A 21,078-nucleotide genomic window follows, 5' to 3' on the forward strand; every position below is an offset into this window, starting at 1 on the left:
ATACAGGTTTATAAAAATAATGGCTCAAGAAATACTGATGAGTTAATCATTAAACCCCTTTTAGGGCGGCACGGTGGCACAGTGGTTAGCACTGCTGCCTCACAGCGCCAGAGACCTGGGTTCAATTCCCGCCTCAGGCAACTGACTGTGTGGAGTTTGCACATTCTCCCCGTGTCTGCGTGGATTTCCTCCGGGTGCTCCGGTTTCCTCCCACAGTCACAAAGATGTGCGGGTCAGGTGAATTGGCCATGCTAAATTGCCCGTAGTGTTAGGTAAGGGGTAAATGTAGGGGTATGGGTGGGTTGCGCTTCGGCGGGTCGGTGTGGACTTGTTGGGCCGAAGGGCCTGTTTCCATACTGTAAGTAATCTAATCTAATCTAATCTTAAACACGCTGATCAAAATCTCAATGCCACTCATTCAAAATCCAATTCCTAAAGTAAATAATATTAACTATATATGCAAATCACACACCTAATCTCACCTGGCCATTGCTGCATGGTCAATACTTTGGGACATCTCAGGACTTTTGAGAGTTCCCAATGCTTATCTTTCAGGCTATGGTCCTGTCTCTGACTATCTAGAGACTAGAAGATCTGGACCTAAGAAGTATTGTTGGCTGCAAAGTATGTGTGCATTGGTATATAGAATGGGGTCCACACAAGCCATTGATTTGAAACCACATTCATATAATGTGTGTCATGAATGTTCACTCTCCGAAGCAAAACAATTCTACACTAAAACTTGCATGCTGCTTTATTTGCAAAGTGGCAGTTCTCCAAAGCTTCAATCTTCTAATTTTTCTATTTGAAATATTAATGTTTTGTTGATTTTTATTGCACTTTTGTGCTGACTCATAACAGACACCAATGACAGGCTTAGATTCCAACTGATGAGTCTCCGTGGTTTATCTATTGCCTGGTGTCCCACTGTAGAGATCAATGGATTGGTGCCTAGATACTAAAGCTATGACCTATTTTCAGTCTGTGTCAGAGATGCACAACTACTGGACAATCAATGTGGGATGTAAGGATCATGTGTGTGTTAAAGCTACATAGTTATGTTTCTTTAATAAATGACTTCTTTTTGGTTGCTTTTCAGTTATTTGAGAAGATCAACATAACAATGGCCTCAAACACCAGCCCCTTGCTCACTAATGGAGTACACAATGAAGAGGTTTTTATGTTTCACTGAAGTTGTTTTACAAATGTGGTTTACATGACAGCGCCTGACATTATGAAATAGTGTTCCACTCTGCACAGCTTTAGTACACAGGCTCTTGAGAACTACACCAATTACAAATCCATCAGGTCACGGTTTATGTATTTACAAGGAAAGTAATTAGATTTGTGTGAAAGATCTAATGTAAGAAAAAAGAATCCTGCAGAGAATTGGCAGTAAAAGCATGGCTTGGTATTGAACAGTATTAGTTTAAATCAGAGGTTGAAATGATATCATTGACTTTGGTGCCTGTAAGTTAGGAAGAAGGAAATCATCCAGGTGGGTCATGTTTAACCTGACCCTCCTAGCAGAAAACTGACCAGAGCAGTCCCAGCCACTTGTTTTACAGCCTGCCTGATTCTACTAAAATGAGAGGTGAACTCTACTGGGTGGCTAATCTCCTTTGAGGCAGGTTAGTTTAAAATTATCCCTGTGGTTCCTACTCCAGTCATTATCCAATGGCTGTTCATGCCTTTCAGGTCATGTATATGTCAAGTAAGGGTAAGATTAGAGGCAACTGTAATGCCATGCCAGGGGAATAATTATCTTCTGGCACTTACAATCCATGGTTGTATATAAAGAATTGACATTTGTGCTCTACTAGAGGACAGACTGAGTTTGTGTTGTATCCTACCCTATGTTAGTGTGGATGAAAGAAAGAAGGTAAGAAAATCCACCATTCACCATGGTTACAGATGACACTGAACAAATGAAAATCACACCTGGCAGATTTGTATGAAGGGATTCCAGTTGATTTTGATGGGCAAACTTTGGAAACAAGGTACACAGTAACACTTCTTTAAAGAGTGTCTTCAAGTAGCGAGTAGCAATTTATTGGAAGCAAGCATAAGCGAGATTTTCCTGCTGAAAGTCATTTCCATCTCCATGTGGTGACTCCTTCACTGGTCAGCTGACACAGACTGTCAAACTGTCATGTAAACCATAGGCTGCAAATGCCTCACTATCGACTTCAAATCAGAAATATCCCACACTCGAATGAAATTTGATTGTGATCGGTTTGCAATGTCGTTGATATCTCAACATAAATTCAGAAAAATAAGTTTGAATCAGAGTTTACAGTGGTGGCTTGATAATCAGACCGTGTTTGATGCCCAAGAAGTGTAATCCCTGCTCCATCATAAACACTATCTCTCAAATATACATAATTTTATTGGGACTATTTTGCCAAATCATTTCCACTAATACCTAATGTAGGTATCTTTCTGCATTACTATTTAAATACCCACTGATTTATTGGGAGCAAGCATACCTAAGTAAGGAACTGCATCATAAACTAGCCTCAGTTCAAATAGAATCCCAACCTCACCATTAAGCCAGCAGATAAAGGGGGCGCAGTGGTAGTCTGGCACACTGACCTCTACACTGCTGAAGCCAAACGCCAACTCGAGGACACCTCTTCCTACTGCCCCCTCGACCATGACCCCACCCCCCATCACCGAACCATCATCTCCCAGACCATACAGAACCTCAGCACCTCAGGAGGTCTCCCACCCACAGCTTCCAACCTCCTAGTCCGGGAACCCCGCACTGCCCGGTTCTACCTCCTTCCCAAGATCCACAAGCCTGACCACCCTGGCCGACCCATTGTCTCAGCATGCTCCTGCCCCACTGAACTCATCCCTACCTACCTCGACACTGTCCTATCCCCCCTAGTCCAGGAACTCCCCACATACGTTCGAGACACCACCCACGCCCTCCATCTCCTCCAAGACTTCCGTTTCCCTGGCCCCAATGCCCCATCTTCACCATGGATATCCAATCCCTCTACACCTCCATCCGCCATGACCAGGGCCTCCAAGCCCTCTGTTTTTTCCCCTCCAGACGTCACCAACAGTACCCTTCCACCGACACTCTCATTCGCTTGGCTGAACTGGTCCTCACCCTTAACAATTTCTCCTTTGAATCCTCCCACTTCCTCCAGACCAAAGCGGTTGCCATGGGCACACGTATGGGTCCCAGCTATGACTGTCTCTTTGTTGGCTACGTAGAACAGTTGATCTTCCGTAATTACACCGGCACCACTCCCCACCTCTTCCTCCGCTACATTGATGACTGCATTGGCGCCACCTCGTGCTCCCAAGAGGTGGTTGAGCAATTCATCAACTTCACCAACACATTCCACCCTGACCTTAAATTTACCTGGACCATCTCTGACACCTCCCTCCCCTTCCTGGACCTCTCCATCTCCATTAATGATGACCGACATTTTTTACAAACCCACCGACTCTCACAGCTACCTGGATTACACCTCTTCCCACCCTATCTCTTGCAAAAGGTATTCCAATCCCTCCGCCTCTGCCGTATCTGCTCCCAGGAGGACCAAATTCCACCATAGAACACACCAGATGGCCGCCTTCTTTAGAGACCGCAATTTCCCTTCCCACGTGGTTAAAGATGCCCTCCAATGCATCTCGTCCACATCCCGCACCTCCGCCCTCAGACCCCACCCCTCCAACCATTACAAGGACAGAACGCCTCTGGTGCTCACCTTCCACCCCACAAACCTTCGCATAAACCAAATCATCCGCCGACATTTCCGCCACCTCCAAAAAGACCCCACCACCAGGGATATATTTCCCTCCCCACCCCTTTCCGCATTCCGCAAAGACCGTTCCCTCCATGACTACCTGGTCAGGTCCACGCCCCCCTACAACCCACCCTTCCATCCTGGCACTTTCCCCAGCCACCGCAGTAACTGTAAAACCTGTGCCCACACCTCCTCCCTCACCTCTATCCAAGACCCTAAAGGAGCCTTCCACATCCATCAAAGTTTTACCTGCACATCCACCAATATCATTTATTGTGTCCGTTGCTCCCAATGCGGTCACCTCTACATTGGGGAGACTGGGCGCCTCCTAGCAGAGCGCTTTAGGGAACATCTCCGGGACACCCGCACCAATCAACCACACCGCCCCGTGGCCCAACATTTCAACTCCCCCTCCCACTCTGCCGAGGACATGGAGGTCTTGGGCCTCCTTCACCGCCGCTCCCGCACCACCAGACACCTGGAGGATGAACGCCTCATCTTCCGCCTCGGAACACTTCAACCCCAGGGCACCAATGTGGACTTCAATAGTTTCCTCGTTTCCCCTTCCCCACCTCACCCTAGTTCCAATCTTCCAGCTCAGCAGTGTCCCCATGACTTGTCCTACCTGCCTATCTCCTTTTCCACCTATCCACTCCACCCTCTCCTCCCTGACCTATCACCTTCATCCCCTCCCCCACTCACCCATTGTACTCTATGCTACTTTCTCCCCACCCCACCCTCCTCTAGCTTATCTCTCCACGCTTCAGGCTCACAGCCTGTATTCCTGATGAAGGGATTTTGCCCGAAATGTCGATTTCGCTGCACTTTGGATGCTGCCTGAACTGCTGTGCTCTTCCAGCACCACTAATCCAGAATCAGTTCAAAATAGTATAATCTCGGCTGAGGCAACAGCGAGACTGCCACAATTGACCTCAGTGCATTTGTGATGTAGAGGAAGAGCAGGTATAATCAGTGATTCAATAATTCCTGTCGGCAGGTTATCTATTCGAGATGAGGATAGTTTGTGTTCAACTACATTTCTCAAGATGAAAGAGCCTCTGACAGAGTATCTAGGATGATGCATAAAACACACGAAATGGTCTTCATCCAAACATGCATTCCAGTAAGACTAGATTAGATTAGATTAGACTTACAGTGTGGAAACAGGCCCTTCGGCCCAACAAGTCCACACCGACCCGCCGAAGCGCAACCCACCCATACCCGTACATTTACCCCTTACCTAACACTACGGACAATTTAGCTTCGCCAATTCACCTGACCCGCACATCTTTGGACTGTGGGAGGAAACCGGAGCACCCGGAGGAAACCCACGCAGACACAGGGAGAACGTGCAAACTCCACACAGTCAGTCGCCTGAGTCGGGAATTGAACCCGGGTCTACAGGCGCTGTGAGGCAGCAGTGCTAACCACTGTGCCACCGTGCCGCCCACGAGTCAAGAGTCAAGAAAAATGTAAGCAGAGGCAAAGGATGGAAAATACTTCCTTTTCCAAATTTGATAGCTGTGGGATTTCAGAGTAGCTTCATCAGAATATTCAATTTAAATCTTAGGACCTATTCAGGTTACCTACAAGAGGTTAAATTGGCTGTATTAGATCATCGCTGAAAATGTGTTGCTGGAAAAGCGCAGCAGGTCAGGCAGCATCCAAGGAGCAGGAGAATCGACGTTTCATGATTTCTGAAGAAGGGCTCATGCCCGAAACATCGATTCTCCTGCTCCTTGGATGCTGCCTGACCTGCTGCGCTTTTCCAGCAACACATTTTCAACTCTGATCTCCAACATCTGCAGTCCTCACTTTCTCCCCTGTACTAGATCATCTTCAGTCAGTGATGGTCAGAATAACAAGCCACCCTGTCATATTAACATGTTAATGATCTGATTTGCATGGGACTGCATGAGTTCTGATTTTGGTCACTACACTTTTAGATGGCTGGCCTAGAGACTAGGTTGTAATGGTGCCCTTCCACCTATGGGATGCCTTGATGGAGCAATTTGACAAACCCTTGCAAATTGAGTTCCAGAAGTCTACTTAGACTAATCCTAAACAGAATTATTTCTACTTCCTGAAGATGGAGTGATGCCTGAGCAATAAACGTGATTGAAGCCCCTTTGACTCTGAAATACTGTTTTGAAAACTCAATGTGCTGTGTAGTTGGCACTTGAGAAGGTATTTTGTACAACGATGCTGTGTGCAGTATTCTGAGAATTGTTTTCACTATAAGCCTGTACAATGTTACTGAAACATGAACAGACAGATGCTTAACATGCCATTGACATTCTGTTATGGGTAATCCAAGATGCAGGATGGGAAAAGTCTTTGGCTGTAACAGGCTGCTCCTTTTTTTTTGAGGTAATTAGGTGTTGGAGGTGATTTCCTCAAATTCCAGGAGCAGCAATGACTGTTTTATACGCTGTTGAATAGTTTTGAAACTTTGGAGAAAAAAAGTCAAAACAACAGCATCTTTAAATGGGAGAAACAGACAAAAGCAGTACAAGGTGAGGTCAGTGCAAGAGAGAGAGAGAAAGAGAGAGAGAGAAACCCACACTGTTCCCTGACAGAGCAGTGAACCTGTTCAGTTACTGCCTTTGCTGTTTGAATTCATGTATCACTGGACATCGGAGTGCGTCTGGGAAAATTAACAAACAGTAGTAAAATTCACAACTGATGTTGGAGGAACCTGTTTGGGAAAGGTCACAACACAGAAACAGATAAGTGAATAATTTAAGTGTAACCTTATGGTCAGTCTGCAGTAGTGAGGAGAGTGGGTTCTTTCTTGATTATATGTTTTATTATGATATGTCTCTTGATTAAACTTAAAAATGTAAGACATAAGTATTAAGTTAGGCTGGAGCAGTGTTTTGTAGAGGAATAAGACAGTACTATTTTCCGGGTCTGTAGATTGTGAAGGAGCAAAAATGGCTTTTAGTAGAGTGATATGCTCTCCTTGTCGGATGTGGGAGTTTAAGGAGAGTTTATGGGTTACTGCGGATTATATCTGCAAGAAATGCTGTTGGTTGCGAATCCTATCAGATCAAATGGATTGGTTGGAGAGATAGTAAGAGACAATGAGAAATTTACAAGACCAAAGGTATGTGATGGATGGCAGTTATAGGAAGGTAGAAAAGTCGCAGATACAGACACAAAGATGGGTTAACTCCAGGAAAGGTAAGAGAGGTAGGCAGCTAGTGCAGGAGTCTTCTGTGGCTATCCCCATTTCAAATAAGTATGCTGTTTTGGAAAGTGCAGGGGATGATGAATTCTCAGGGGAACGTAGCATGAACAGCCAAGTTTCTGGTATTGAAACAAGCTCTAATGCAATGAAGGATACATCGGGTTGCAAGAGATCAAGTGTGTGAAGGGACCCTCTATTCCGAGGCACAGACAGACGTTTCTGTGGCCAGCAGTGAAAGATCAGAATGGTGTGTTGCCTCCCTGGTGCCAGGATCAAGGAAATTTCAGAGAGGGTGCAGGATGTTCTCAAGGGGGAAAGAGACCAGCAGGAGATCATTGTAGACATTGGAACCAATGACATAGGAAGGGAAAAAGGATGAGATTCTGAAGGGAAAGCACAGAGAGTTAGGCAGGAATCTAAAAAGGAGATACTCGTGAGTAGTAATATCTGGTTTACTCCCAGTGTTGCAAGCTAGTGAGGGTAGGAATAGAAGGATAGAGCAGATGAATGCATGGCTCAGGAGCAGGTGTATGGGAGAAGGATTCATATTTTTGGATCATTGGAATCTCTTCTGGAGTAGAAGTGATCTGTACAAGAAGGACAGTTTGCACCTAAATTGGGAGGGGACTAATATACTGGCAGGGAGATTTGCTAGAACTGCTTAGGAGGATTTAAACTAGTAAGGGTGTGGGGGAGGGGCGGGGGTAGGGTGTATGGGACCCAGGGCAATAGTGAGGAAAGAGATCAATCTGAGATTAGTACAGTTGAGAAAAGAAGTGAGCCAAACATTCAGCTCAGGCAGAGACAAAGCAAAGAACAAGGTAGGACTGATAAATTAAACTGCATTTATTTCAATGCAAGAGGCCTAACAGGGAAGGCAGATGAACTCAGGGCATGGTTATGACTGGGATATCATAGCAATTACAGAAATGTGGCTCGGGATGGAAAGGACTGGCAGCTTAATGTTCCAGGATACAAATGCTTCAGGAAAGACAGAAAGGAAGGCAAGAGAGGGACAGTGGCGTTTTGATAAGGGATATCATAACAGCTGTACCGAGGGAGGATATTGTTTAGATTTTTTAAATTATATTCCCTACAGTGTGGAAACAGGCCCTTCGGCCCAACAAGTCCACACTGACCCTCTGAGCAACCCACCCAGACCCATTTCCCTCTGATCAATGTACCTAACACTGGGCAAGTTAGCATGGCCAATTCACCTGACCTGCACATCTTTGGACTGTGGGAGGAAACTGGAGCACCCAGAGGAAACCCTCGCAGACACAGGGAGAATGTGCAAACTCCACACACAGTTGCCTGAGTCTGGAATCAAACCTGGCACCCTGGTGCTGTGAGGCAGCATTGAGACACTGTGCCGCCCCATTCATGGAATTACATACAGAGAATTTATTTGGGTGGAACTGAGAAATAAGAAAGGGATGATCACCTTATTGGAATTGTATTACAGGCCCCCTAATAGTCAGAGGGAAATTGAGAAACAAATTTGTAAGGAGATCTCCGTTATCTGTAAGGGAAGGTGCAAAACTTGACCTACTCTTGAGAAATAAGGCAGGGCAGGTGACTGAGGTGTCAGTGGGGAAGTACTTTGGGGCCAGCGACCATAATTCTATTAGATTTAACATAGTGATGGAAAAGGATAGTCCAGATTTAAAAGTTGAAGTTCTAAATCAGAGCAAGATTAATTTTGACGAAATCAGCTGGTGCGTGTATTCAGGCTTCTGTATCTTCTCTTGATGTTAGAGGTTGTAAAAACTTTGCCAGGGTGGGATAGATCTTTGAGAATGCTGGCAGCCTTTCCTTGACAGTGGGCCTGGTAGACGGATTCTGTAGATGTGAGATGAGGTTGGTCATTATGATTGTCTGGACTGAGTTCAGTTGCCATTCCAGGTAGTGAGATATCTAGACAGAATGCTCTCGATGGCGCACCTGTAAAAGTTGGCAATCGTATTTGCCATCATGCCAAATTTCCTCAGCTGCCTGAGGAAGAAGCGACGTTGTTGGGCCTTTGTAACCAGTGTGTCCACATGAAGAGTCCAAGAAAGCTTGTTGTCGATGACCACTCCCAGGAGCTTGACACGCCACTCGTTCCACCTCTGTGCTGTTAATGTGTAGGGGTGCATGAGTAACACCCTACTGAAAGTCAATAATGAGTTCCTTGGTTTTGCCGGCTTTGAGAGCTAAGTTGTTCTCAGTGCACCATTTTTCCAGGTCTTACACCTCCTGTCTGTAGTCTGTTCATCACCATCTGAGCTTCGACCACTATGCAACAAAGAGGATTGATGAGGGCAGAGTGATGCACATGATCTCCGTGGACTTCAGTAAGGAAATCTACAAGGTTCCCCATGGGAGACTGATTAGCAAGGATAGATCCTCAAAGTTTGTGAGAAGATTTTTAGCTCGGGTACTCATTGTTGGGGTTCTGTTCGCCGAGCTGGGAATTTGTGTTGCAGACATTTTGTCCCCTATCTATAGATCCCATAGAATACAGGGAGAACTAGCCATTTGGATACAGAATTGGCTCAAAGGTAGAAGACAGAGGGTGGTAGTGGAGGGTTGTTTTTCAGACTGGAGGCCTGTGACCAGTGGAGTGCCATAAGGAAGCTGGGCCCACTACTTTTCGTCATAACAGGCATAGTTCGTAAGTTTGCAGATGACACCAAAATTGGAGGTGTAATGGACAGTGACAAAGATTACCTCAGATTAAAACGGGATCATGATCAGATGGGCCAGTAGGCTGAGAAATGGCAGATCGAGCTTAATTTAAATAAATGCGAGGTGCTGCATTTTGGGAAAGCAAATCTTAGCAGGACTTGTACACTTAACGGTAAGGTCCTATGGGGTGTTGCTGAACAAAGAGACCTTGGAGTGCAGGTTCATAACTCCTTGAAAGTACAGTTGCAGGGAGATAGGATAGTGAAGAAGGCATTTGGTATGCTTTTCTTTATTGGTCAGAGTATTGAGTACAGGACATTGGTGAGGCCACTTTTGAAATACAGAGGAACCTCGATTATCCAAATATCAATTATCTGAACTTTGGATTATCCGAAGGGGATCTCAAGGTCGCGATAGAAACATTACGTCAAAGAGCTGCTTCAACCCTGATCGCCTCTTTTGTTTACAGGTACAATGATTAAAAACGAACTCGGCTCACTGCTGCTGAGAACAGTCCTGGACAGTCCAGGCACTGTCTCTAAATGACTGACCTCCCACCCCCTATTCTCTCCCCCCACACTTTTTCCCTGGAGTTCTACATAGGTGTGAACCCTAACCCCCCCCTTCCCTAGATAATCTCTCCAACATTGTCCTGTAAAGGGCAAAGGTGGAATCTGTCAAAAAGTTGCAGTAAAGGGTTGTGTGTGTGTGTGTGTGTGTGTGTGTTATTTGTAGACTTACCCCACAAAGGCAACAGCAGTTTTACTGTTGATGTACAGTCTGGCTGCCCAGGGGTAGTGAGGGTGGCGGGGGGGGGGGGGTGTGTGTGGATAGGGGTCAGACGTTGGTTGGGGGCGGGGGCAGGGGCAGGTGGCATTTTGGGGGCCTAGTCTCTTGAATAGGGAGCAGACTTCACAGAAAACTCCAAGCCTTAGAGGAAATCAATTAACTGAATAATTATCTGAACAAAATAATGCCCGCCCATCTCGGTTGGATAATTGAGGTTCCTTTGTATTGTATGCAATTCTAATCTCCTTTCAATTAGAAAGATGTTGTGAAACTTGAAAGGGTTCAGAAAAGATTTACAAGGATGTTGCCAGGGCTGGAGGATTTGAGCTATAGGGAGAGGCTGAACAGGCTAGGGCTGCTTTCTCTGGAGTGTTGGAGACTGAGAGGTGATCTTATAGAGGTTTATAAAATCATGAGAGGCATGGATAGGATAAATAAGCAAGGTCTTTTCTTTGGGGTGGGATAGTCCAGAACTAGAGGGCATAGGTTTAGGGTGAGAGAGGAAAGATATAAAAGAGACCTAAGAGGCAACTTTTTCACACAGAGGGTGTATGTGTTTGGAATGAGCTGCCAGAGGAAGTGGTGGAGGCTGGTTCAATTGCAACGTTTATAAAGACATCTGGATGGGTATATGAATAGGAAGGGTTTGGAGGGACATGGGCTGGGTGCTGCTAGATGGGACTAGATTGGGTTGAGATATCTGGTCAGCATGGACGAATTGGACTGAAGGGTCTGATCCATGCTGTACATCTCTATGACTCTATTTTAAAACCGCTGCTTACTTAGTGAAAATAAATGGCTTTAAATAAAGGAAACATTTAAGCTTTGTCTTCTACTATCGTCAAGCTATGATTTATCCCAAATGGATCTTTTTGTTATCTGTTGTGCTGTCAAGCAGCAACACGCCAAATTATCAGGCCTGGGCTGGTATTCTAGTTGAAGCCTGGCTTACTTCACCGGAGTGACTATTTGGCGGGGAGATGGGGGGGGGGGGGGTGGGGAGGAACAAAAGTGAAAGAATTGCTTCAGCTCTAGCTGACTGCATTTATCCAAAGGATTGACCAGAATAGGATCACATTCTCACCTCATGGAGTCAAAGAGTAATACAGCATTGAAATAGGCCCTTAGGCCCAAACTGATCCATGCTCATCATGGTCCCCTCCTCTAAACCCATCCCATCCATGTACCTATCTAAATGTTTTTAAAATTTTGCTATTGTACCTACCTCAACCACTTTCTCTGGCAGCCCATTCCATAGACATACTACTACCTGCATGAAGAAGTTGCCCCTCAGGTCCTCCTCAAATCTTTCCTCTCTCACCTCAAACCTACGTCCTTTAGTTTTCAATTCCCCATTCCTGGGAAAAATACTATATGCGTTCATTTTATCCATGTCCCTCAATTTTATACACCTCAAAAAAGTCACCCCTCATTCTCCTATGTTCCAAGGAACAAAGTCCTATCCTGGCCAACCTCTCCCTGTAATTCAGGCCTAATAGTCCTGGCAACATCCTTGTAAATCCTCTTTGCAATCTTTCTAGTTTAACTATACCTTTCCTTTAACAGGCAGACCAAAACTGTACACAATACTCCAAATGCGGCCTCATCAATACATCTGTAACATAATGTCCCAACTCCTATACTCAGTGCCTCAACCAATGAAAGCCAGCATGCTAAATGCCTTCTTCACCACCCTGTATACTTCTAACTACTGCTTTCAAAAATCTATGTACTTGTACTCCGAGATCTCTCTGTTCCATAATACTCCTCAGGACCTTACAATGTACTGTATCAGTTCTACCTTGGTACCTAAGTCTTAACCAATTTTGGCTCCGTTTACTGATGACATCTGAAATTTTGTCCCAGGATCATAACAAATGGGGAAACTTCCAATGATTTGCCACTGAATGGGAATGTAGCCATGCCTAATGATGTGGGGAATGGCTGGTGTAGATCAAAACTCAACATTTTTGAATGGTTTTTACAATGTAGTCAGAATCAGTAGGAGCTTTTCTTCTATTTTTGAAATTAATTAGTGTTTAAGAATGGAAAGGTTTCAACTATATTTCATGGCAACAGAACTATTAAATAAAGGTAACAGGTGGAAATGCTGCATGGTGCAATATTCAGAGATTTTACACTGTGTGAAGTGAGGACTTACATACAAAACAATCTGATGAGATATGATTGCCTTTGACCTGTTAGTAAACTTGTTGTGTCATTGCATAAACCTACTGACAGCTCCATTCAAAATGTAACTATTCTTATTTTATGTATAGATTAATGGAAGGACCAATGTATTTGGGTAACAATCTGAATTGTCATACAAATATCTTCTCTTTCTAATAATCTAGACAAAAAAATACCCAAATATATTGGGGAAATGGAGGCTGGTATATGATGGAAAATTGTGGAGAAAACACTTGAAAGAATTTTTTAAAAATCCTCTTATATAAATAGGCAATGGGGTTCCATGTGGGAAAATTTATTTTCTGTGTTGCATATACTTAAAGTTATTTTTATTTTCTTAGGGTTATATGTTGACGTGCAATACTGCCCAGGAAGTCTACAGTAATGGCAGTGCTAACTCGTCTCCTTACATGAATGGTAATAGTAAAGAGCACGAGGCACAGAATGTCAAGAAAATCCAATTGGTTACATTCCAGAAAAGTACAACTGAACCCATGGTATGTCAGCTTTCTTGGAATGATGTTAATCTATTTTCCCTTTTAAACTTCAAATATACAGCTTAACTTCAATGCAGCTAAACATTTTGCATTTTAGCAAGACAACACTAGGCTAGTTCAGCACCCACCAGATACTTAAGCTTTAGTATCTGACTGTATTCCCTTCCTGCATTTCCTGGCAAGACCCCTCCAGCATCTTGTACTGCTGGTGCCCTTCTCTCCAGGTTCCTCCATAGACTTCCATCTCCCTCTTTTTTTAAAAAAAATTGATTTTCCTGCAGCTTTGCATTCTCCCTTTCACCATCTACTCTTTCAGCATTAGCCTCTTGGGCAGTTCTTCCTCCTTCTACTTACCACCAAATTTCCAGAGTCTTCAGGCATTTTCCATACTGGAGAATTTCATCCTTTCTTTTCCATCTTGACTGTTGTATCTCTGTGACGTTGCTTTCAGACCCCTTCCTTAATCTCTGCCTGGTCTTGTTCAGTTATGGCTACCAATTGTAAAGTGCTTTGGAATGATAATGTTCTATAAATGCCATTTTGTTATCATTCACACACTGATTCTCCCAGTGGGGAGGTAATGGAATAGCAGTATAAAACTTCACCAGTAACCCAGAGGCTTAGGCTAATGCCTTGGGGATCGAAGTTCAAATTCCATGTCAGATGGTGGAATTTAAATTCAATTAGTAAATCTGGAACATCAGGATAATCTCAGGAATGATAAACATGAAACTATCATTGTTGTAAAATCCCATCCGGTTCACAACCGTCCTTTAGGTAAGAAACCCTGCTGTCCTTTGCTATTCTGGCCAAGCTGTGACTCCAGACTCCTAGCAATGTGGTTGACTTTTATTTGGCCTCTGAAACAGGCTAACAAGCCACACTGTTCATTGGTAAATAGGGATGGGCAACAAATTTGCAATGATGGAATAAAGTGGCCTTGCTTCATTTGAAAGCAATGGCAGTAATAGATGGACAAGTAACCCTGGGTACAATTCAGCCTGATTGTGTTCTCAATCATACACCTACCTGTAAGAATCCTAGACAGTGGTCCACTTTGTTAACCCTGTATAATCCTCACTCTTTTTTGGTGAAAAGGGCACTGAGGTCCCATCTCTTAGAATGGCAAATTTCAGAGTGGGAACTTTGTGTGGTTATAAGGATTGCTTTCACCAAGTAAGCCATCAGGAGACCCTGTTCAGCTCCTCAAGTAATGAAACTGAAACTGACTGTATGTGACTGTTGCGGGACGCTTGATTCAACTGGCTAAAAGGCAGAGCTGCCAATCACAATAGAACTATCACAATAACGCTCCCCCCACCCCGGTTCTTCAATTCGTTGTAATTTCAAACTATCTACGAAAGATTATGTTTCAGTTCACAATTTTAGGGATTGCTCATGAGAGGTTTCTAGGAATTTAATTGTAAAATATTAGCTTTGAGGTGCAGCGTGATAGGGGTATTTAAGCTTGGGTGGTTTGAATTGATCAGGGAGGGAGGAGGCAGGCCTTTGAGTTGGGAGACAAAGGGTGAGCTTCGTGGATGACGAGTCAATTGAGGGGGTTGGAGGGGTCAATTGGATGAGTTATCAGACATTGGAGGGAGCCTGTGAAATAGGATCAGAACTTGAAGGGAAGGCTTGTAGTCCTTAGAGAAGGAAGAATTGGTGTTTGGAGGCTGCGGCATGAAACAGATGGCAAATAGTTGGGGAAATTGTAGTGGAGAAAGGTCATGGAGGGGGGAAGGAAGGTTCCAAAACCACAGGCTACTCGCACAGAAAGGCAACACTAGCCAAAAGATAGATGCAAAGGTACTCTTGTCCTGAGTCCATCTAATCCTCAGCTGGATAAAGCTGCCATGTTTCCTTAAATTTGCAAAATCTATCTGACCAGAGCTTAGGTGGAAAACCTGAACACCAATGAGACTAACAGCCCCATGATCATATTTAAAATTGTAACTGTGCCATCCACGTACCTTGCTACCTCAGTTATAGCCAGAAATGGGTGAGATAGAGGTGGGTTTTGGTCAGATAAAAAATGTTTGAGAATTTAACTCTTCACCTGATGCATAGCCACCTGTTTTTTAGGTTCAAATTCAGTCTCTTCAACAAAAGGCAAGGGCATGTGCTCATTAATGTGGTATATGAATAAATATTGTTTATATTTTTCGGTCAGTTTACAAATTCACACACTAGCAACTTGAAAAGACATTTAATTTCACTTCTTATATCTGCAGGGAATTACTCTGAAACTGAATGACAAGGGACGCTGTGTTATTGGAAGAATCCTGCATGGAGGGATGATTCATAGGCAAGGTGTGAAGGCAATACGGATGGTTCCCTTTCTCCCCAAGACTGGTTCCATCTCCATCATGTTAAAAATTCAGACCAGATTTTATATATTAACATTTCATGGTTTTCTCCTCCTCTTGTCTCTTTTTGCTGTGTTAGAATGCTCCGAGCACTGGAGCAGTCTGCATTACCTTGTTTTAGTGGTGTAGCTTCATATCCTGACAGTGCGGCAGGCAGTTCCACAGCTGTGCCTGGCATTCACTTACTGAGGTTAGGATTCAAAACCCTGGTTGATTTTCCTTCCGTCCGAAATTGGGTTTATCATGATTTTTAATTTTTTTTTAAAAACTCACCTACTGTTGACCTGAGGTGGCTAATCTCGCCTCAGCAACAACTTTATCTCCCGGTGGCACCACTGACCCTTCAGGGCTGCCAGTGCTCTGAGAGGCACCAAAGCATGAGGAGCTCACCGCTGTCTTTAATTGCACTGTGGGACCACTGAATGCCAGTTCAGAGGCTGCATCTGGGCGGGTTGCAAATGCCCACCCTGTCTCGACCCCAGGCACCCAGATATGGTTCTGACTCTGGAATCACTTTTCTGTCCTATTAAAATTCCATTCATTAACTTCTCCATGGATCATGCCAGACATCCCCTGTATATCCAGCATTTGCTCTTTTCATTTCACACTTGCAGCATCCACTGTACCATCCTTTTGTACCACTGTGAAACATGATGACGCCTGTTCTCTCATACCTTGTTTTTTTGTACGTCCTAAGCCAATGGTAGACAATTACAACATGTGTACCTCACTGAAAAGTGCATTTAACTTGCATGCATCACAGAGTCAAGTAATTCACTGTCAGGTGGCATTGGCTACAAGCCAATTGCTGCATGTAGGTTGGTAAAATGCAGCCCTCCTGCCTAAGTGAAAGCAGGTTTTAGCACAGCATCTACTGTAGTGGCAGGAATGCATAACCTACTATCTTGGTTAAAAGCAAGTTTAAATGCAGTTTTCAGCTCTGCATCTTTTGAAGTGAGTGGGATAGTGTCTCACTGAAAACTATCATACGTGGTAACAGAGCACAGCCCTGCGTCATGAGTCTCTGTGGTCCTCAAGTGTTTTATTGCCCGATGATAGTGAAAATGTATTTATTACTTAAACCAACAGGCTCACTCCATGTTGGTGATGAAATTCTGGAAATAAATGGCAAGAGTGCAGCAAATCAGACAGTGGAGCAACTGCAGTCGGCCCTGGTAGGTTGTAAGCTCTGTAGAGTCCACTTCACTTCAAAACAAACTCTCAAACATTTGCAATAATTAAGCACAACAATAGTGTAACAGAGTTATCGAACTGACAGGGTAAATGTTTCCTCTGCCTTTTTAATGTATTTGGTGATGGATTGAATTTGATCAGACTCAATTAAAATTGTTTTTGGGGGGCCGGTTTCAGAATTTTGTTACATTCATTTTCTACCGGGTACCACCAGATAGTGAACAGCATCCGAACTTCGATGCTCCTTTCTCTTCTTGCTCATCCGAACCATTGCACTAACTCGGTCATTCTCCTGAGATCATCTCAACAAGATGCCTAGCGTATCAGTAGAAGTATAATTAGTAGAAGTGGGCAGCACAGTGGCTCAGTGGTTAGCGCTGCAGCCTCTCAGTGCCAGGGACCCGGGTTCAATTCCCACCTCTTGTGACTATCCGTGTGGAGTTTGCACATTCTCCCCAGTGTCTATGTGGGTTTCCTCCCACAATCCAAAACATGCAGGTCAGGAGAATTGGCTATGCTAAAATCCACTATAGTGTTAGGCACATCATGCAGGGGAATGGGTTTGGGTGGGTTACTTTTCGGAGGGTTGGAGTGGACGTGTTGGCCCGAAGGGCCTGTTTCCATTCTGTAAGAAATCCATTCTAATCTAACACCCCTGCTGCTATAAAACTGAACATAAAGGTAAATTCTTGATGGGAAACAAAAATAAAATTGATTCTATTATTATAGATCACAACAGATTGGACACCAACAATAAAGGACATTAGGATAGATGCACGATAATGTGTTGAGGAACAGGCAATGAGCAATTCTGCATAGGAATATATGAAAATATAATTCAGTGACAAATGGACACCAATGTATCACAGTATGACATACAGTAATTGCAGTTAGCACTTTGTAATGAATGCACTTTGAATTTATATACACTCACTGCTTATCAGCTTGCTTGTAAGCAAATCAATTTGTCTCACCTTGTTTGAGTGCAAGTGATCATTTGGGTAAACTTTTTTATTTGTTTTACAGAAAGAAATTATGGGGACCGTCACCTTACAGGTTCAGTCCAACTACCACTGCAACCCTCCATCCTTTGAGGTGAGCGAGTTCACGATATTGCAAACCATGAGTGGTATGCTGTTGAAGGAATGTTGACATATTGTACTAGGTACAAATCCTTTTGCAATATTAGTCTTAAAGAAGAAATAATGGATAAATGTAACACTGGTTCACAACAAAATGATTTGGATGTAAATATGGTTAGCAAGTTTGCAGATGACACCTAAGTTGGTGATGTAGTGGACAGTGAAAAAGGTGTCAGAGTACAATGGGACCTTGAACAGATGGGTCAATGGATCTAGGAATGGCAGATGGAGTTTAATTTAGATAAATGTGAGGTGTTGCATTTTGGTAAGGCAAATCAGGGCAGGATGTACACAGTTAATGGCAGAATCCTAAAGAGTGTTGCCAAACAACGAGACCTAGGGGTGCAAATACATAGTTTCTTAAGTGGGATTGCAGGTAAATAGGGTGAGGAAGAGGGCATTTGGCATGCTTGCCTTCATTAGTCAGAGTGGATAAAGTGAGGTCTGCAGATGCTGGAGATCAGAGCTGAAAATGTGTTGCTGGAAAAGCACAGCAGGTCAGGCAGCATCCAAGGAGCAGGCGATTCGACATTTCGGGCATAAGCCCTTCCTGAAGAAGAGCTAATGCCTGAAACGTCGAATCCCCTGTTCCTTGGATGCTGCCTGACCTGCTGCGCTTTTCCAGCAACAGATTTTCAGCTTCATTAGTCAGAGCATTGAGTATAAGATTTGGGGTGTCATGTTGCAGCTGTACAGGAATTGGTGAGGTCACTTTAAGAATACTGCATATAATTCTGGTCATCCTTCTATAGAAAAGGTGTTGTTAAACTTGAAAGGATACAGAGAAGATGTACAAGGACTTTACCAGGGTTGGAGAGTTTGTGTTATAGGGAGAGGTTGAAAAGGCTTGGATTTTTTTCCCTGGAGCATTGAAAGTTGATGGGTGACTGTATAGATTTATATAATCATAAGTGGCATGAATATGGTGAATAACAAGGTTCTTTTCCAAGGGTGGGGAGTCCAAAACTAGGAGGCATGGTGGACTGTGAAGAAAATTATCTAAGATTACAAAGACACTTTGATTAATTGGATCAATGGGCTGAGGAGTAGCAGATGGAATTTAATTTGGATAAATGTGAGGTATTGAATTTTCGTAATTTAACCAAGGACAGAGCCATGGGTCATTGCTCAGACTATTGAGTCTAGGAGTTGGGATATCATTTGAGGTTGTACAGGACATTGGTGAGGCCTCTTCTGCAATACTGTGTGTAGTTATAGGAAGGATATTATTAAACTGAAGAAGGTTCAGAAAATATTTAAGAGGAAGTTGCTGGGAATGGAGGTTTGAGATATAAGAATAGACTGGAACATTTTTCACTGGAGCATAGGTGTTTGAGGGATGACCTTTTATTGAGGTATATAAAATTTAGGCACACAGACAAGTGAATGATGAAGGTATTTTCCCTAGGGTGGGAGAACTCAAAACAAGGAGGCATATTTTTAAGGTGAGGGGAGAAAGATTTAAAAAGGACATATGGGGTAATTTTTGTTTTTATACAGTGGTTTGTGTGTGATATGAACTACCAAAGGACATGGTATAGTTACAACGTTTCAGAGAAACTTGGATAAGTTCTTGAATAGGAATGGTTTGGAGGGATATGGGTCAAGGGTTTTCCATGCTGTATGATTCTATGGCTCACTATCACACCAATTCAATGGACATAATAACTGAACTTAACCAAAGCTGTGGATAGGTTTATCACTGTGGTAGATATGAGACTTTGTTGTTGAATTGAGTGTTTCTTACTGGTTTTTGCTTCACAGGCTAAATGTTCTAATCAATCAACATTATGAAAGGTGAATATTGCCTCAAAATTCTCATCTACTAGATGCTGTCATTCCTTCCATTTCATCCCGTTGGTCCCAGAACTGTAGTGTTACTGTTGCATATCACAAGCCACTTTAACCATTGCTTCTAGCTTTTTTTTAAAAAGAGGCTATTTTAGTATTAACAGGACCCTTTTAGTTAGTAACATACATTGCCTCGAGCAACCCCTTTATTATTATAACTAAGTTGATTGTTCCTATCAGGATTAACTAATCGATGTGCACCATTTTGTGGATTCTGTTGAATAATATTGATGAGGCTGTCGTAAATTTTTAAGATTTAACTGAAATCTGCAGTTAAATGCAGGAATCCAGAAATGGCTGTCAGAGATATTATGTTCTTTCACAATAGGAACATGGTATGTTATGGTATGAACTTGGTGTCAAAACCCTTAAGGTCCACACTAAATATGACTAAGAAAGTTGGAGTTTTAAAAATGTAACATGGGCATTACTACTGAACAGCCTCTGGGCCTGAACAGATCGTTTTACAAAGGTGAATTGCATTTCCTCAGAAGAAAATGTCTCACTTTGCATGGCTTAGCAGGAGCTTGCTTGCTTGAAGAACCTTGCTGTTGCTTGCTCTGTTCAAGCCATTAAATATTCCCCAAACCAGAAACTGCACTGGAACAGAAGGCAGCTGAGAAGAAAATGCTAGTCTGTGAGAAATAGACCCAGGAAAAGTTATACAGCAGCAAAAGCTGGGATGTAAGCAAAGGATGCTGCGGTCACTAACACTAACTCTTCTGCTGAGAACAGTTAAACTAGATTACATTAGATTACTTAGTGTGGAAACAGGCCCTTCGGCCTAACAAGTCCACACCGACCCACCGAAGTGAAATCCACCCATACCCCTACATTTGTCCCTTACCTAACACTAGGGGCAATTTAGCATGGCCAATTCACCTGACCTGCAGGTCTTTGGATTGTGGGAGGAAACCAGAGCACCCAGACGAAACCCATGCAGACACGGGGAGAACATGCAAACTCCACACAGTCAGATGCCTGAGGCGGGAAATGAACCCGGGTCTCTGGTGCTGTGAGGCAGCAGTGCTAACCACTGTACCACCGTGCTGCCCACCGATCAGATCAGAAAGATTAAATCTATACTCTATCGACCAGCATTGATCAACACACTAAAAATACTAAGGACTCTAACTTACAACATTTTGAGAGGAGTTAGTGAATCAAGAACATGCATTTAATTAGTATTTAATGAACGAATAAATTAGAACATTTAAGTAGCAATGTGTTGTCAAAATTTTTCTGTCTGCTGTCTACATTAAGTTGAGGCGAAGATGAGATCAGCCATAATCATATTGGATGGTGGAGCAGGATCAAGGGGTTGGATTTACCTATTCCTGCTTCTACTAGTTACATTCATATGCCCAAGGACAGTTTGGGTGTGCAGTGATGAAATATTACCTATTATGAATTTAC

General features: G+C 43.4%; 2 protein-coding genes across 6 annotated transcripts in view; one reads left to right on the forward strand and one right to left on the reverse strand.

The window, feature by feature from the left end:
• Nucleotides 1–21,078, forward strand: part of mpp1 (MAGUK p55 scaffold protein 1) — a 74,210-nt gene that overhangs the window by 42,179 nt on the left and 10,953 nt on the right. For 4 of the 5 annotated variants that reach the window (XM_060832690.1, XM_060832693.1, XM_060832694.1 and 1 more), the window contains exons 2-6: nucleotides 1,100–1,174; nucleotides 12,951–13,106; nucleotides 15,341–15,419; nucleotides 16,565–16,650; nucleotides 17,696–17,764. In XM_060832690.1, the coding sequence (XP_060688673.1) occupies nucleotides 1,100–1,174; nucleotides 12,951–13,106; nucleotides 15,341–15,419; nucleotides 16,565–16,650; nucleotides 17,696–17,764 (465 nt within the window). The remainder of the gene's footprint in view (nucleotides 1–1,099; nucleotides 1,175–12,950; nucleotides 13,107–15,340; nucleotides 15,420–16,564; nucleotides 16,651–17,695; nucleotides 17,765–21,078) is intronic. The other variant, XM_060832691.1, reaches the window with a different exon arrangement.
• The window catches only part of dkc1 (dyskeratosis congenita 1, dyskerin), a 95,820-nt gene that overhangs the window by 42,078 nt on the left and 32,664 nt on the right, over nucleotides 1–21,078 (reverse strand). The window lies entirely within an intron of this gene.

This window comes from Hemiscyllium ocellatum, chromosome 11 (genome assembly GCF_020745735.1).
Source record: "Hemiscyllium ocellatum isolate sHemOce1 chromosome 11, sHemOce1.pat.X.cur, whole genome shotgun sequence".
NCBI classification, from domain to species: domain Eukaryota; kingdom Metazoa; phylum Chordata; class Chondrichthyes; order Orectolobiformes; family Hemiscylliidae; genus Hemiscyllium; species Hemiscyllium ocellatum.